Genomic DNA, 17,482 nt, shown 5'->3' on the forward strand with positions numbered 1-17,482 from the left:
AATGAGGGGTGAAAAAGGCAGGGGATTTCCACCCAGGAAAACTGACAGAATGTTTTTGTTTCTGACAGGCGCCAAAGGTGGGATAGAAACTGGATGACAGGATAACTTGACGAGTTTGATTTTGTGCAAGTTGATTTTCATATCATGACAAAAATACCCAAGTAAAAATAAGCTACTGCTGGCTACTAGGAACGTGAAAAGCTACTGATTTTGAACATTATGTTTCAGACAGTGCTAAAAGCCATGCATATTTTATCATTTACTTTTGCAACTATCCTGTAACATGAACACTGTTTCCTCATTTTATAAAGAGGTAAACAAAAACTTAGATTCACATCGTGCCCAAATCACAGTGAATAAGAGAATCAGCGTTTGACCCCAGGATGTCTGACTCCAAAGACCACACCTAAATCCCATGGTTGGCAGCCAAGGTGGATTCGTGCGGCTCATGTAAATATTCAAAAAATGCATTAAGCATTTACGATGTGCCAGTTCCTTTTCAAAGTGCTGGATACACTGTGGCCAATAAAACAGACACTGTCCTTTTCCCCATGGAACTCAAACCTGATGGGGATGATTGACATTAAATTTAAAAATCACAAAAGCATTATTACAAATGGTGACAAATGGTACAAAGAGAAAGCTTTGTGGGTGCTGAGAGAAAGTACAGGCTTTAATTTAGGTGGACATAATTTAGATTAACAATCTAGAAAGGTTCTCTAAAAAAATTTAGACCCTCAGTACAGAATTTCTCTTTTGGTCTCTAGATTGGTTTCCCTAAATATCCTCCCTCTTGTAATTCCAGCTTCATGTGTCTAAAACAACTTTGGATTCTTCCACAAATCTGTTCCCCAGATCAGCACCTTCACCTACTCAACGTCAGACAACCAGGGAGACAGTTTTGACATCCCACTCTCACTCACCCTCACATCCACTCAGTTACTGGTTCCTTCAATTCTCTTTCCTAACTACACCGCGAAGCCTCTCCTTCCCCATCTTCTGCCATTGCCCTAATGCAGCTTCCTTATCTGGCCCACTGGCCTCACCAGTCCTGCTCTTGTTCCTACAAACCATCCCCTGGCACATGCTAGAATGACAGCTTAAAAACATAAACCCAGTCAAAAGCTTACACTCTCTCTAGAATCATTATTGCATTTAGGATAAAATCTAGAATCCCTTCCAGGCCTCCAAGACCTCACAGGGTCTAACCAGGCTAGACCAATGTCAAAGGAGGAAAACTGCCACATGGACCCAGCAATCAATAAACACTGCGAAGTCCAGAACACAGTTGGAATAACGCCACTGGATTTCATAGGGCGGCTTGTCATTGGTGGGCTGCAAGGGAGCCTTAGGAATGGACACTACGTAATAGGGAGTCTTGGAATAATGGGAAGACAGGAAATGGAGGTGGTCCATGACAACATTTGCTTGAAAAATTAGGACACGGAAGGAGTCAGGTGACGATTTTACCACAGCCTGCACTCGTGAAACTGGAGGAGAGGGAGGGGAGAGGCAGAGACCATGAACTTTAGAAAGTCAGGGTGGGACGAGGTCCAAGGACAGGTTAACTGAATAGCTTCCTAACAATTAACCAGGCAGGTGAGCCTCCGGCTAGGCGCGCAGGCAGGGTCGCGTACCAGGCTGCCACACTCAGCGCAGTCCTGGTGCTCCGACCTCATTCTTCTGGCTACGTCAGTTGCAGGAACCCCTTCTGAAGGAAGATAGGCACGGCAGTAGGGGCACGTCCACTTACTGCTCCTCAGGCTGGTGGTGAGGCAGGAGCGGCAGAATCTACCGAAAACAGACCAAGAGCACATCACTTCCCTTGCAAAGCGAACGGGAGCCACCAGCGTGTTCATCTGCCTGCATTGTCTTTGAAGGACCTCCTGCACTCTGTGACTGTCCTGCCAGGTTAGAGGTCTGCTTCCATCCTACACTTGCCAGTGTCTCTCACCCACCCAGTAACACCTCTTTGGGGTCCCGTCTTCTCACTGCATTTAAACAAAAGAATATCAAGTGGTCAAAGACCATTCCTACAAACAGAATTAAAATTCTAATGCAAAGGATAACTATTCTGTCCTTTCCTTTCTTTAATCCTGTTTTACCCAGATTTTTTGGGAAAAATAGGTCTTTGATCTGTGAGATTTTGTGTATTAGATAAGAAAATAGCAGAAAGTCGAGGAGGTAAAAATACCAGACACAATGTATGTCTTTCTAAAACAATTTTAAAGGCATCCCCAGATACAGAAAATTATCTAATTAAAATCCCCACTCTTAGAAATGTCCTCCAAGTCAAGAAATGTATTCTCTGGTTTAGTTAAAGACGATCATGGTAAAATGTTAACATAATCAACAGAATTCACAGGAAATCCTGACCTATTTATAGCTGTTGAAAGCTTAGTGCAGGCAGAAGTTGAGATGAACACTTAGATAGACTATACACATTAGATGATATCATAGCTCTCGAAGTACTCAGCAGATAATATCTGTTTGGGAGTATAATGCATGGCAAAAGTTAAGCCTTTTAAAATGAAAAGTTCATATATCATAGCTACACAGTCCAGTGAAATTTTTCAAAGTGATATGTTAGCCATTATTGATTCATGAAGATACTGTCTCCTGTACCTGCTACCAAATTCAGGCACAGAGAGGACGCTGGCGCTTGCACTGTCCCTGACGCATCTGCCGGGCATCCATCTCCTCTCCTTGCAAAGGCACCTGGTGTTGCTCTGCAGGAGCCGCCCTCTCCCGGGAGCTGCTGGTCGGGGCCCCAGTCCAGGTGCCCGCGGTCCCGGCTGACGGCGGGGCGCCTTCGCTGGAACATGACTGCAGACAGACCCACCGGGCAGCAACGGGCGGGGCGGTCCTGCTCCATGTGAGGCCCCCCACCTGCCGGGTTCCTGCCCCTTTTGTCTTCCGGTGTGTTTGTTGTTTTTGTTCTTGGGTAAAGTTTTATTTGATATGATTTCAACCTTGATACACTGTTTTTTGTTTTTTTTACAAATGTTTCAATACTTCCACATACCTTACTTAATTTAACCCCAGCAAACCCCTAGGAAAGATCACTATTTCCACTCACAGATGAGGCAGCTGAGGTAATAAAGGTTAAGTTACTACGGCAGGTCACATGTACAGCCCATGCCGGAACCTGCTGGCCTGAAGCAGCTCGCCCTCCTTCCCACCAGCGCGCTGCCCGGAGGGCAGTATTCTCAGAACCAGCAGGCGTGGCCGCCCCTCTGTTTCACTCTTCTCTGCCTTGGGTCAGCCGTACATTCTAAGGCAGCCTCCCCTTGCGTCTCCCGGGGACCTTGAGCATTGGGTCCCCGAGTGTACTCCTGACGGGTATTTATTACAAGTGGTACAGAAGTGCAACTTACAATTAACACTTCTAACACAATACCTCTGATTCTGACAGGCGTAACCTGTTCATGCAATTTAGGAGTAAGTAGGCAACACTTTGCTTTTGTTAATAAACATCCTCCCCTTTTCCTCACAACTCATTTGAGTTTTATGCCAAAACAAACAGGTTAATATGGTGCCATGCCCAGGGCTGGACACCAGGGGACAAGAGCTCCCTGGCCTCCCATGGCAACACCAGAAGGCTGCTCTGCCTCCTTCTCGCTTGATGATGCCCAGCGCAGGTTCGGAGGAGCAGCCACTTCCCAAGCACACAGCTGGAAGGTGCTGGTGCTTCCGACGGTCTCAGGGGTGCAAAGTTTGTAGGCTTTTCACGGTCCCCTCCACCCCTCCCAGGGACAAGCAGACACAGCGCAACTGTAAGATCACAGATATATCTGTATAAACCAGTGGGCTTCGCACAGAGCACATTACTGCTGTCATTGCGCAAAAGCTTTGCACATGTTTTTGTAACTGCAGTTGACAGCTGTGGCCATGGAAGTGCCTGGCAGAAACTCATGAAAAGCAGTATGCTTTAGGCATTTTTTAAACAAGTTCCCTCTATCCTCCCCATCCCCAACCACCCCATATATACAATGCTGTTGCATGTGGCATGACACGGTCAAAGGAGCATTAGATAGACTTACTGCATCATGTGAGAATGTCAGTTGTAAATCTGGTAGATCAATCACTCAGCTACACTCAATTAATAAGGGTGACTATTAAATGGAGAAAACACATCAAGACTCAGGTGTTCTGGCCATGACTATATAAAAGCCATGACTTTTTTAAGTTTTACAAATAAGGGAAGGAATTGGATGTGACTGCAGCTTACGTCTCTCTTTCTGGGGGGCAGAATCAGGCACAGAACTGCTGAGTTCAAAAAGATGGGTAGTTAAAATTCTCCCTGTAAAGGTACAGTCATAAATTCACATCATGAGAACTGGAAAACTTAACATCCCAGCTCTAGTACCTTAGCATAAGATGTATCTAAGTGACCAAGTATTTCATGAACTGTCTAATTGGACTCCACACAGGGCCAATGAATATATATATAAGCTATATAGCAAGGCACATAAAGAAGATAATTCAAAACCAACACCTCTTAGAAAGCAAAATAAAGAACTGCGTATACAGTATCAGTGACTTGTAGGTTTTGCAGCTGTAACAAAACATCTAGAAGGATAAAGAAAACAACAGTATTTACCCACCTATTGGAAAAATGGGAACTGGAAAGAAGGAGTGGGTATGTGGTGGAAGGAGGGTATTTTCATTGTCAAATTTTAAGTTGAACTCTATTAACCATATTACCTTCACAATAAACAATTTTTTTTTAAAGTTAATCACCTACAACCACCAATGGAGTTTCTTATAACACAAAACATAGAGGCACCCCATGGTCCCACAACACCAAGCCTCTGTATTTACTTAAGAGGAATGAAAACATACCCACTTGTACAAGAATATTCATAAGGAATGTTTTCATAATATACCCAAGCTGGAAATAACTCAGGTGTTCATTAACAAGAAAACAAATAAATGGAATATTCCTACAATGGAATACTACACAACAATAAAAAAGAAAATTTACTGACACATGCAACACATGGATGGATCTCAAAGACACAGTGAGTGAATGAAGCCAGACACAACAGAGCATGTCCTGTCCAGCTCCACTTACATAAAGTTCTTGAGCAGGAAAAAGTCACAACATGGCTGCCTATGGGGTTCATGGACAGGGCTGGGCTGGGAGGGGGTAGGAGAGAACTATCTGGACTCAGTGAAAATACTCTGTATCTAGATAAGGGTTTGGGCTGAACATTTGTCAAAACACAGTAAATGGTACATCTAGGTTGGCTGTCTTTCATGTATGTATAATTTACCTTAAAACAGACAAATAAATATTGAACTATGATTAACACATGTGCTGATGTGAGAAGGGATAGAGTGTGCTGACTTGTAACCTACTCTGAAATGCATCTGAAAATGAGATGGACTGACAGATGAAAGGTATGCGATAAAGCGAGAGATAAAAAAGATAATACAGCAAGTTACAACTGTAGAATCTAGGCTGTTGCTATATGGATGTTCATGGTATGATTCTTCAACTTAGCTGTATGTTTGAAATTGTTCATAATAAAATGTCAGGGAAAATGAACCACTTTATAGGACTTAACTTTTCTTCACTTCCAGGAAGAATTTAGTCGGAAAATTAGGAAGGGAAATGTTTGGAGGATGAGATACCTGACATTTTTAACAGAAAGTTATGTGAAGAAGAAAACATTTTTTAAAGAATATTTTTAAGGATATCTGAATTCAGTGTAAGGTTACACAACATTTATGATTATGTATTTAAATAATTCTAAAGAGCACGGAACAATTGAAAATATAATAAAAGGCTGACAAAAGAAAATATAAAACTTTCAAAACATGAACTTTGTGTGGCATTTGGCAAGAACAGTTCATTCCTGGTTATGGTGAGACTTTATGAGAGTGCGTAAATCTGTATAAGTCCCCTCAGACCCACTGGTAGAAGCATTCGTTCACGGGGGAAACTTTAGTAATAGCTTATGACCACTGCCAGCCAGGGCTGGCCACACCAGAGAGGAAACTGCGGGGCACCCCAGGTCCTGTGCTCTGGGTGCTAGATGAGGAAAGAGGAAGCTGCAAGGTAACAGAGGGCAAATGACAAATGCTGTGAGGAGAATAAAATAGTTGATGATATAAATAGAGTGGGCTGGGAGAGGGGGCAGGGAGATGGGTGGTCCCCGAGATGGTATTTAAAGGCACCAGTCTGGGAATGGTTTCCCAAGCCGACAGCAAAAGGTACAAAGAAGAGGGGCCATCTCACTGAGGGACAGGAAGCCAGTGTGGCTGACATGTGGGCCCCGGGACAGTCGCTGGGGAGGGGCGGGGAGGTGAGGCCACGGCTGAGCGATAGAAGGCACCAGAGGGTGACAAGATGTGACTCACGTGATGTGAATCCCTCAGGTTCCCGTGGGAGGAATGGATCACAGAGCAGAGGAACCTCCAGGAGGGGCCCAGGTCGAAGCCCATTGTAAGAGTGGGTTCAAGAGAGGGTGAGGGCCTGGAGCAGCAGAGTAGCAGCAGACGGTGTAAGTGGACAGACAGAGGGTTTATTCTGGAATCAGAGGCAAAAAAGCTGACAACATAGCAAATGACAGTATGCTCAGTGAGACACAGAACACAGACGGCTACTTCCTGTATGATCCCTAAACTGACGGGGTGCCGGGGGCGGAGGACTTGGGCAGAGGCAGACAACACAGGGTTCGAGGGACTTTTCAGTGTAATGGAACTAGCTGTTCTAGGTCTTGTCTGTGGTGGTGGTTACAGGACTGCAATCACTACCACCCATCAGCCTGCACGCTTTGTGCTGAATCAGCTCAAGAAAGCTGGAACCACGATACAACAAAATAAAAATGCCCCAGTGACAACAGGTCAGTCAGAGCACTGCAGGGAGACCACAGACATACATAGCAGAGAACCGTTCAGACCTCATAGGCTGCCCACCTACAGAGCCCCAGGCACATAGGAGCTGCTCAGTAAACTGAAATGACCAAATCCATTATGAGGAATCGCCCAAAGGAAAATTTTCTGGGCAGGGCCCAAAGTTCCCAGTAATAAATAAGAATGCTGGGTCCTTCTGGAAGAACCACAGGGATGGAAATGGACACAACCCTAAGGAGATAGGGGATTCCGATCTGTCTACTCTGCTCCCCACCTCTATCAGGTAGTGGAGAATGACAAATCATAAAACACATGATCACTCTGAAGTTCTGCATGAGTTACCATTGCTGCAAAATCAGATTTCCCACACAAACCCGAAATTCTGGTTTCTCCTGAAAAGCCAGTCTCTGGCAACTCTGGACTCAATCCCCTCAAGGCCGCACAGGGTGGAGCCCCTTCCCGAGGTGGTCATCCTCCACATTCATTTACATCACTTGGGCTAACTCCCGTTGAGTTTACAGCTCATAAGAAATTAATTAGGAACTAGATAATGACTCAACACTCTAAGAACTAGCTGGAAACTTAATTTCCCTGCTCCCATTGGTTACTTTATTAACCGCTTTCCAGGTCCCTAAATTAAGTGATTGGCAATAAAACCCTTGTAATGAAGAGGTCAGCAAAAGTGTTGACAGGAAATGGGGAAAGGGCTGCTGGAGACACTCAATAAAACTACGGCCCCAATCTTAAGCAGTAAAACTGAACCCTATATACAGGAGGTTCAAAGAGGAAAGGAATGCATTAGGAAAAGGATCCATGGGGCCTGGGGCTAGACAGCAAAATAAGTATCCAGAGGTGGTTCCCAAATACAGTTGTGGAAGAAGCCTCTGGCAACATGTGGCAAGTCTAACATTTAATTTATGTTCTCAATGCCAGGCTGCCTCACAGTGGGACACCAAAGTGAAGCCAAATGAACATCTTGAGCCGCTTCATGAGCTTGAAAATGTAGATAGAATAAGGGGAGTAGCTATTGTTATTTTAAGTGACCATAAGAGTCTCAGTCTAAAATATTCCAGTAAAGGGCAATAAACACCCCCCCAACACACACACTCCCTCTTGCCAAGGATGAATCAGCATGGTGGGGCCCAAGTGCAGGCCAGGCCTTGCACAGCCCCTCAAGATTTCCTTAGACATGCTTCTGTATCCCATTAGGCTACACTCCTTATCCATCCTGGGAGTCCTTCAGCCTCCAAACACTGACTGTTGTCTATATGCTCCATTATGCCTTGATTCTAAATTAAACTCCCTAAGGAATATTCATTTCTTTTAACCTGAAGTCTTAGAAGGTGCCTTTCTATAACCTTCAAACACCGCTATCAACGGTTTCTTACTGTCAATTGAAGAGGGTCATCTAAAGCTGTGTTTTTCAAACCTTAAAGTGGATCTAACCCACCTAATCATCTTGTTAAAATTCAGGTTCTGATTCAGTAGATCTGACATGAAGCCTGAGATTCTGCATTGCTGCTGGTCCAAGGAGAATCTTGGCAGAAAACTCAATCTTTTACATTATTTCGGTTCTGTTTGTTAGATGATACATCATTTAATAGATCCCTAATATTTAATTTGCCCAGGACAACACCAGTGTTGCTAAGTAAACACAGAGCAGTTCAACCACCAGAGGAGGCATATTTCAGGCCAGCTTAATTATGTCTTTCTGAAATTCTCAGTAACACAGGAAGAGAAGAATAACCCTGTAAAAAAAATGGAGTGGAAACACCACCATGGGACTCCTCTCTGTTACTCAGATGAGCCCCAACCACAAGCACAAAGCATGGGTTGGGGGTACCATGCAGAGCAGCCCCACCTGGGCAGTGTCACCCGAGTATCTGAACTACACATTGTCCCAGAGTCGCTGGCTCATCCCACTGACACCTGACACTGCTGAGCGCAGAGCTTGCAGGGAGGCCCAGGGAAGAGTGGCATTCCTTTATGACGGTGGCGTTCTCAAGGGTCTTGGACCTCGATGGCACCAAACACTCCAACCATCCTCTTTAAGGCCACTCATAAGCACACTAGGAGAAGGAAGTATGCTATCCACATGCGTGTTTTAGCATCAGGGGCCTGGGTATTTCGTGGTTAAATAGCTAAGCTTCATCTTAAAGTCAAATCACAGGTCAAAATGAACGTCAATGATCATTTGCAATCAGATCCACAAATTCCCAATACATCAATTCAACTACCTGCATCTGTGCCCATTTAATACTCTGCATCCTGATGGATGAATGAACTGTCCATCCTCCCAGCTAAGGCCAAGGGCCCCGCTGTAAATCCCAGCTCCTCTCCCCTCCTCAAGGGCATTGCTCCTCAAACTCCCTCCTCCCTCTGGTGCATCAAATTCTGCCTCACTGTTTGATCATTCCCAACAGCATTTTCCATTCTCTCTCTTCTCGGAAAAGAAAACTCTCTTGATTCCACTTCTCCCAGGTATTGGTCAGATTTTTCTCCTTCTCTTTGACTCCCAACTCTGTTTTCTAACTGGCTCATGCACCCACTCTGGTTAGGCCTTCAGAGCCCCCCATTTCACTGCAGTGGCTCTTCTCAAGGTCACCAACAGCCTCCACATTACTGCATCCAGCGGCCAGTTCCCAGGCTTCACTGACTTGACCTCTAAGCAGCTCTGTATTCAGCAGATTCCTCTTCCCTCAAAACTCCCTGCACGCACTCACTCGACCTCCAGGACACCAGGTGGTTTGCTTCTGAGCATTGGTGTGCACCACAGCTCAGTCCTAGGACTTCTAGTTTTTTCTAACTTATTCCTGAATGAGCCCATCCAGATCATGGATTTATATCAAGTCATGTTGATAGTCCAATTTTACTTAACTACAGCCCATACCCTCTGAACTGAACTCACATACCCAACTGCCAATCAGCAGTTGGGCATCTCAGACTTGGCCTGTCAGTAACTGACCCTCTGACTAAACTGACTAAACTTTGTTCCTCCCCACCCTCGGCCTTTCCCACCTCAGTCAAGGCAGCCTCAGCCTTTGCTCAGGCAAGCCCTTTGCAGTCGCCCTGGATTTTTCGTCCTTCCCCACACTCCACGCTGAGTCTATCCCGTTGGCTGCACTTCCAGGCACAGCTAAAATCCTGCCATTTGCACCACCTCCATGCCCCCCATGCTGGTCCTGCCATCTCCTGCCTGCATTATTACAGCAGCCTCCTGCCTCTCTCCTGGTCCTGCTCTTCCCACTGCAGTCTACCCTTAACACGGCCGCCCACACCAGGACTCTGCTCAAAATCAGCTCTTGGAAAAAAATGGCCCCACACACCATACAACTGCCCCTCACTTTGCTCCACTCAAACTAGCATCCTCACCCTCTACCTTCCTCTAGACAGAGGCTGCACAAAATGTGGCTCTGTTTAAAAACAGTTCATGCTTGATTAAGTAGAGAAATCGGGAAAAGTATTAAGAAACTTGTATAGAATCTGACATCAAACTCTCATGTCTGTTGAATCTAATAATTATTTTTTTCTTTTTCTTTTTTTTTGTTTTCTGTTTGTTTGCTTTTTTTCTACAGTTTAAAGTATTAGCTCCATATCATGCTTAGTTTTACTTACTTTTAGGGACTCTGATAAATTTTTTAAAATTACATTTTCTTTGCCTATTTTTCATACCCAATACTTTCTTTTGGACCTGAAGGGTGACAATATGGCATCCCAAAATATGTCACTATGGCATAAAGATTATTTTGAGTCAAAGTCACTTGAAAAGCAGCAAATAGAAAGGAAAACAATTTACCTTCTTTCTTTTTCTTAAAAGCAGATGAAAGTACCAAGTGAAAGAAATCCTGAACCACAGAAAACATTCTTATCAGCAAGGATATGAAGTTGAGAACAAAGAAATTTTATCCAATCAGACCTTGTTAAAATAATTCTTGTCTTCCTTTAGCCTCTTCACACAATTTACTTTTCCACAATAGCCTCTTTGTTCAACCTACTAGAAAAGCATGTAGGTCCCATCTTTCCTTTGCACCTTCATTCCTTATGAAAACTTTTATGCCACATAAAACTTACATAGATTTATATCTTCTTCTCCTGTTAACCCATCTTATGTCAGTTTAGTTCTCAGGGCCAGCTGAAAAACCCTGAGTGCAGAAGTAAAAATCTGCCTCCCCTTTAGGCCCACATGACTTCTTTATGTCACTTTTATTTTCTTGATTATTTTCCTGTCTCTCTTCAAACCCCTCATTAAATTTCCATTAGTCTATTTTCATTCAGGCACTTTAAAATTTATTCTTCATCCCTGAAATAATTTTGTCTTTTTCTTCCATTTCTTTCCTGTGTTTCAATCAACTTTTTTATTTATCCTGGTTTCTATGTACTTTGCATTTCTGACTTAGAGTCGATTTTTATCTTCAAATGACTGAGTGTTCTTAATTCTGCCTAGAGTGTGAACTTAAACTTTTCTTCAGTTTATCATTATTTTGTAGGGGAGGATTTTCTTTAGTTGGTGGTTGTGACTTGTTCTCTGATTTCCTGCTATATTTCCCTTGCTTTACTTTCTCTTGTCCGTTTTTATGATATTGAAGTGTTCCATCAAAGCCCTATTTTAGAAGGTGCCCCTTTCTGTCCCTCTAGCAGAGCCCAGGGATTTAGAAGTTTTTTTTGTGGTCAGTGAAAGGGTTTCTCGCCGTGACCCTCCTTACCCAGAATGACTCAGGAGACACGGGCCCACGCAATAGACTTTATTTTCTGAAAAAGAGAGTGGCTTCCCCAGAGAGTGGAGAGAGGGGGAGAGAGAGAGAGAGAGATAGAGAGAGAGAGAGAGAGAGGAGGAGAGAGAGGAGGGAGAGCAGGGAGAGCAGGGGGACAGAGAGACAGAGACAAAGAGAGAGAGAGCAGCCTAATAATTATTTTTTAAAGGAGGGCTTTTATTTTGTATATCTTTGATGTTTTATATTTCATTTTTCCATAATATGTTTTTTATTTTGCAGAAGTACTGATCTGTGATGGGCTAGAAATTAAAACAAAACAAAAAGCTGGTTCTTTACAACAGATAATTGAGAAGCTCTAATTAACCTAAAATTGCAGTTCCCCTATAAACTTTCTATCCTGTTTTGTTGCCTTATTTTTTTAATCCTTAACACCCATCACTGTATGACAAACTATATACTTAACACTCACATCTTGCCTGTTGCTCATCTTCAATATGAGAACACAAGTTCCAGAAGGAGAGCATTGTATCTGTGCACTCGGCAAAGGCACATGCTTACCAGATCAGTTGCTCAATGCACCCCATACAATAGCAGAGCTGACCAAACAACCCCCAACGGGTCAAAAAGATGAGAAGCTAAACGAACAAGGATTTGACTTTAAAGAAAACTGCATGGATTCCCACTGTCTGCACAAGCAACACATATGTGTGTGCAGGGGTGCCTAACAGTCAGACTGCTTAGGGTTCTGAAGGATCTGCTAGTAAAGCCCGGTAACAAACTAATGTTTGGTTTGATCACCAGATTATAATAACCCTTAAAAAACCATTTTAGGGATGGGATGGTTAGTTTTATGTGTCAAGTTGGCTAGGCTAAGTACTCATTTACTTAGTGGAAGACTTACCTACGTGTTGCTGTGAAGGTAGTTTGTGGGTGTGGTTAGCATCCATCATAAACTGGCTTTAAGTAAAGAGATTATCCTCAATAATGTAAAGCAATTCCTTACAATCAATCTCTCTCTCCATTTATCTCTATCTCCTCTTGGCTGTTTCTCTGGAGAACCCTCACTAATAGGTGATGTACAAGTAGGTAATAAACATCTCTGATAAATAAAAGGATAAGCAGCTTTAATCTTAGGTTACAAAAGAAGTCTTTGGGAATACACATCTCCTGTAAGAATGAAAGCACCGTGGAGGAAGGGGTCAGAAGGCACAAACCTCCAGGAATAAAGTCACGTTGCATCACGTTGCAGGGCTAGAGCTCAGTGTGGAGACGTCAGTGACACTGCTGTACTGCGCGTCTGAAAGTCGCTAAGAGGGTAGATCTTAAAAGTTCTCACCACAGTGAAAAAAAGTGTAACTCTGGTAACAGAGGTTAACAGGACTTTCTGTGGTGATCATTTCACAATATGTACAAATACCAAATCATATTGTACAGGCTGAAACTATATTATAATATGTCAATTATACCCCAATAAAAAATAAAAATACACTACATTATTAAAAAAAAAAAGAACGAAAGCTCTTATATTGCTGGGTCAGTTGACAACCCATCAGGAAACTCTCGGACCCTCAGAACCACTAATTTGGTTCAGGCTCTACTGCTCACACTTGACCACAAATGGAACATTCTGATCCACTTACCCAAAAGCACTTCAGACTTATCCTCAACAGTTTCATCTCAAAAATCAGGCAAATTCTGTGACCTGAAGCAATTTAACCCAACCGAGTTCAGTGGAGTGTGGCTCTCTGTACCTTGGAATAAGCTCCAGGCTGTACTCAGCTCTCCTGGCCCATCCTCAGTTTCTTGGCCCTTTTAGCTAACTCCCCCTGGCCCCAGCTCTGATCCCTTCCCCAAACCCACTCTGCCTGGTGCCTTGGGCATGTCTCTGCTTGGGTATCCCCCTATCAGGCTGCTATACATTCAACAGGCCCAACATGAGTTCATGGACTTCCTCCTGAGCTCAACTCTGCACACTTCTGTTACCCGTTTGGAAGTTACCTTTGACTTCTTTCTCCTCCTGAACCTACCATATCCAGTTGGACAATACATTTGTTTGAATATTTAAATGTAAATCATATTTTCTCTCAGTTCCATTTATACAGCTTCAACTTACCTATTTTTTTCCAGCTCACCAATAATAGAAGATAAGGCAGAGGTAGGAAGCCTTTTCCCCAAATCTATTTTCACAACTGATACAGCCATATGAATAAAGTCGATTTAAAGTGTCAGAACATTAAAATGGAACTTCTTAAATTAAAATATATCAAAAGAAAAAGAATTCGGCTAAAAGCAAGGCCATCTGGAAATGTCATATCTTGGAAATGTCACAAACCTATCTTTTGTGGCCGTCTTATTCCGGAGGAAATACAACGATAAGAAATAATACCATTCATGGGTTTTTGCTTTGTGGAATGACTTTAAAGGAAATAGAAACTACGTTTTGAGACTTTATTATAGGCTACTTTTACATTTTAAGTACTCATAAAAATTCCATTACTCACCCCATTTTACAAATGAAGAAACTGAAATCAAAGAGATTAAGCATTTTGTTCAATACCATACAACCTGGTAATTCCACTTCCATGAATGTACCCAAAGAAAATAAAATCCCTGATTCTAAAAGATATGTGCATCCCTATGTGTATAAGTATATTTATGGCATTATTTACAATAGTCAACTTATGGAAGCAACCTAAGTATCTATCAGTAGAGGAATGGATAAAGAAGATGTGCTATATATACACAATGGGATATTATTCAACCCTAAAAAAAGAATGAAATCCTGCCATTTGCAACAACATGAATGGACCTAGAGGGTATAATGCTAAGTGAAAAAAGCCAGGCAGAGAAAGACAAATACCATATGATTTCACTTATTTGTGGAATCTAAAACAAAACAAAACAAAATGAACAAAACAGCAGCAGACTCATGGACACTGAGGAGGGGCTGGGTGGGTGGATGGGGAGGGCGATGGTGGATAAAGGGCACAAAAGTTTTCAATCAAAATATAAGTTGGTCACGGGGAGGGTAGTACAGCACGGAGAATACAGCCAATGATTCTGTAACATCTCCCTATGTTGACAGACAGTAACTACACTAGTTGTGGAGAAGATTTAATAATGTGGGTAACTGGTGAACCACTGTGTTGTATACTGGAAACCAATATAAGATTGTCTATCAATGATACAATTAAAAAAAGGGATGAAGCAACATGGTGATCACACAGCTGAGTAACAGGAGCTGAATTTCAGACCCTGCTCTCTATCAAGCCCACTGTTCTACTGCATCATAACAATTTATAAATCACTAGGTGCATATTCATTCAAGGTATTGTCACTGGACTTGAAATAGGTTTATAAACAGAAAGTAGTATAAATAACCTAGTTCAACAAGTTTGGAAATTAGTTTCGATATGGGGTAACAGGTTGCATTTGCATTTCTTCATTTTCCAGTGCAAGTCCAATGGAAGAGGGTGACTCATTTAGGAAGTATAAATGGTGTTAGCAGCTTTCACCACGATGCGGAAGGGGCTCCAGTTAACGGTTATAAAGCGGGAGGGGCCGCGCCCGTTCGCCAAAGGGAGAAGCATGGAGTTCTGCCCACAGCCAGAACAATGGACACAGATTTGTCAAAACAAAGAACAGCGGAGTGAGGGAAGGCGATCTGTCCAGCCCTTGTGCTACTTCATGACTGTCTTTCCAGTTGCTGGTTTCCTATTCACTCTCACAAAGAGAAAGATTAAACACGGCATTTAACATTTTGCAAATTTATACTATCGTTTAGCAGAAGCGAAAACACTGCAAACAGTTAAGTTACAGCATTCAAAATGTAGACCAGGGAAAACAATCTCAAATCAGATAACGATCTCTCATAGCAGAGGGGCCCGGGTCAGAACTACAGGAGTCTCCAGACCGACTGCGCAGTCTTTGGCCCAACATTAAAGTTACACTAAGCTTAAGGGTAGTTATCCTGAGGCTATGGCTGCCCTGAACTATCCAGCGCGTTTCACAGTGTCACACAGCATCTCAGTGGCATGGTGGCTTTCGGTATCATGTCAGCGAGTTACATCCGCACAGCTGGCGGACGTCAGTCCATCAGACAGGAGGCCAACTAGCCTTGAGTCTGAAGTACAAAGCTGAAACAACAGGCCTGAAATACAGCACAAAAGACGCCCAGGGCTCCTTATTTAAACGCGCGTGGGCTGTCGGTTTTTCTCCCTGGCTCCCTGCTGGGCTTTTCAGTGGCGAAAACTCCTTGGTTCCTGGGCAGTGGGTGTCAGGGTCCGTCTGTGCCCTTGGACTTCGGCCCTGTTCTACGCCCCGCCCCCGCGGTAGCGCCCGCGTGCCCCCCCACCCCCGCCCAAGCCGCTGCCCCAGGAAGGCACCGCGAGCCTCGGCCCGCTCGCCGCGCCCCCGCACCCGGCTCGCGGGCGCGAAGCTGGCACGTTATTGAGTCCACAGGTCCAGCTCCTATTGCTTGTTACAGGACGAGCCACTTCCATAGGGGAACTTGGTTTTTAAACTCTTCTTGGAAACCACCACGGCTGTGCGCTAACCGCCAGTTTGGGGCAGACAGCACTTGGCTTCTACGAGTTACTTTACCTGCACTTTCCGTGGACGTGGGCAGGTGGCCCGCCCATCTGTGCCCGGGCGGCGGGTCCCGTCTCGCTCCCGATCTGGCGAGGGCGCCCGCCCCGGGCCCGCGCTGCGCCCGCCAAAGTCTGCCTGAGCTCTGCGGGGCCGCGGGCTGTTCCAGGCAGGGCGAGCGGACGGGCCGGCGTGCGGGTCCCCCGGGCCCTGCGGAGCGCGTGCACGCAGCCTGCGCCCCCCGAGGACCGGCCGCGGGGCATACGGTCCACTTAGCGGCTGGGGCGGGAGTCCGCGGCCCGGCGCCCGGTGGGCCTGGCCCTCCGGAAGGGCGGCCTCCCGCTCCTGGGTTCCGCGTCCCCGGGGCCCCGCGCCCGGGCCGCGGGAAGGGGCAGCTCTCGGCGGCTGCCGGCCCGCCGGGTCCTCTGGTTCCCTCCGGCTGGGCCGCTTGCCCACGCCCGCACCCCGCGCGGGCGCCGAGCGCCTCCGCCGCACTTACACGTGGCCGCAGCGGGTCCGCACCGGCTCGTGCAGCACCTCGAGGCACACGGAGCAGTCGAAGGACGTGACGGGCAGCTCGGGGTGGGCGCTGCCCTCCAGGGCCCGCGGGGTGGCCGAGGCGCGCGCCGACTTGCCGCTGTCGCTGCTCAGCACGGAGCCCATGGCCGCGCCCCGCGCCCCGCAGCGACCGCGACCTCAGCGCCGGCGGCCGGGCGGCTCCGCGGTCTGCGCGGAGGAAGGAAGTCCCGGCCTAGGCGGGACGCCGCCGCCCAGCGCGCAGCCTGCGCAGTCCGGGCCCCGCGCCCACCGGGCCCGCCGACCGCCGCACGCAGCGCCAGGCTCTCGGTCGCCGGGGTGCAGCCTGCGGGCGCTCTGCGGACTCGGGGTACAGCCGCCCGGGAGGCGCAGCCTGCCAGCCCTGCGCCAAATTACACTAGGCTGCGGGGCGCGCTCGGAGCGCCTCCAGGCAGGTCCCTTGACGGAGCGGCAGCGGCGTCGCGAAACTCGGAGGCCTGGGCCCAAAGCCTACGTCTAGGGCGGGGACGCCAGCGTCAAATTCTCTGCCCCCCGGTTTCTCTGCGCCGGCTCCGAATCTCGGTCGTTGGTACTCCGCGCCCCGCCCTCTCCTGACCAGGCCCACACAGCGCTTATTAATAATGCATTCGAGAAGCCTTGCTTAGGCCCTCCGCCCGCCAGCCTCCTTCCCGGTGATGGGCACGCACTTCCCAACAGGCTAACGCAATCCCAGTTCCCACAGAGCTCACTTGTCTTTAAAAAAGCACATTTACTTTGAGACAATTATAGATTCACACGATTAT

The 17,482-nt window shown here is 45.8% G+C and overlaps 1 protein-coding gene across 3 annotated transcripts in view; it reads right to left on the bottom strand.

Moving 5' to 3' along the window:
• The window catches only part of RNF125 (ring finger protein 125), a 47,932-nt gene extending 30,687 nt beyond the window's left edge, over nucleotides 1-17,245 (bottom strand). The window contains exons 1-2 of one of the 3 annotated variants that reach the window (XM_036885648.2): nucleotides 16,663-17,245; nucleotides 1,638-1,791 (exon numbers count right to left, since the gene is read on the bottom strand). In XM_036885648.2, coding sequence (XP_036741543.2) covers nucleotides 1,638-1,791; nucleotides 16,663-16,826 — 318 coding nt within the window. In that variant the 5' untranslated portion in view covers nucleotides 16,827-17,245. The other 2 variants (XM_057503978.1, XM_036885637.2) reach the window with 2 other exon arrangements.
• Nucleotides 17,246-17,482: the final 237 nt, after the last annotated feature.

This window comes from Manis pentadactyla, chromosome 6 (genome assembly GCF_030020395.1).
Source record: "Manis pentadactyla isolate mManPen7 chromosome 6, mManPen7.hap1, whole genome shotgun sequence".
NCBI lineage: Eukaryota > Metazoa > Chordata > Mammalia > Pholidota > Manidae > Manis > Manis pentadactyla.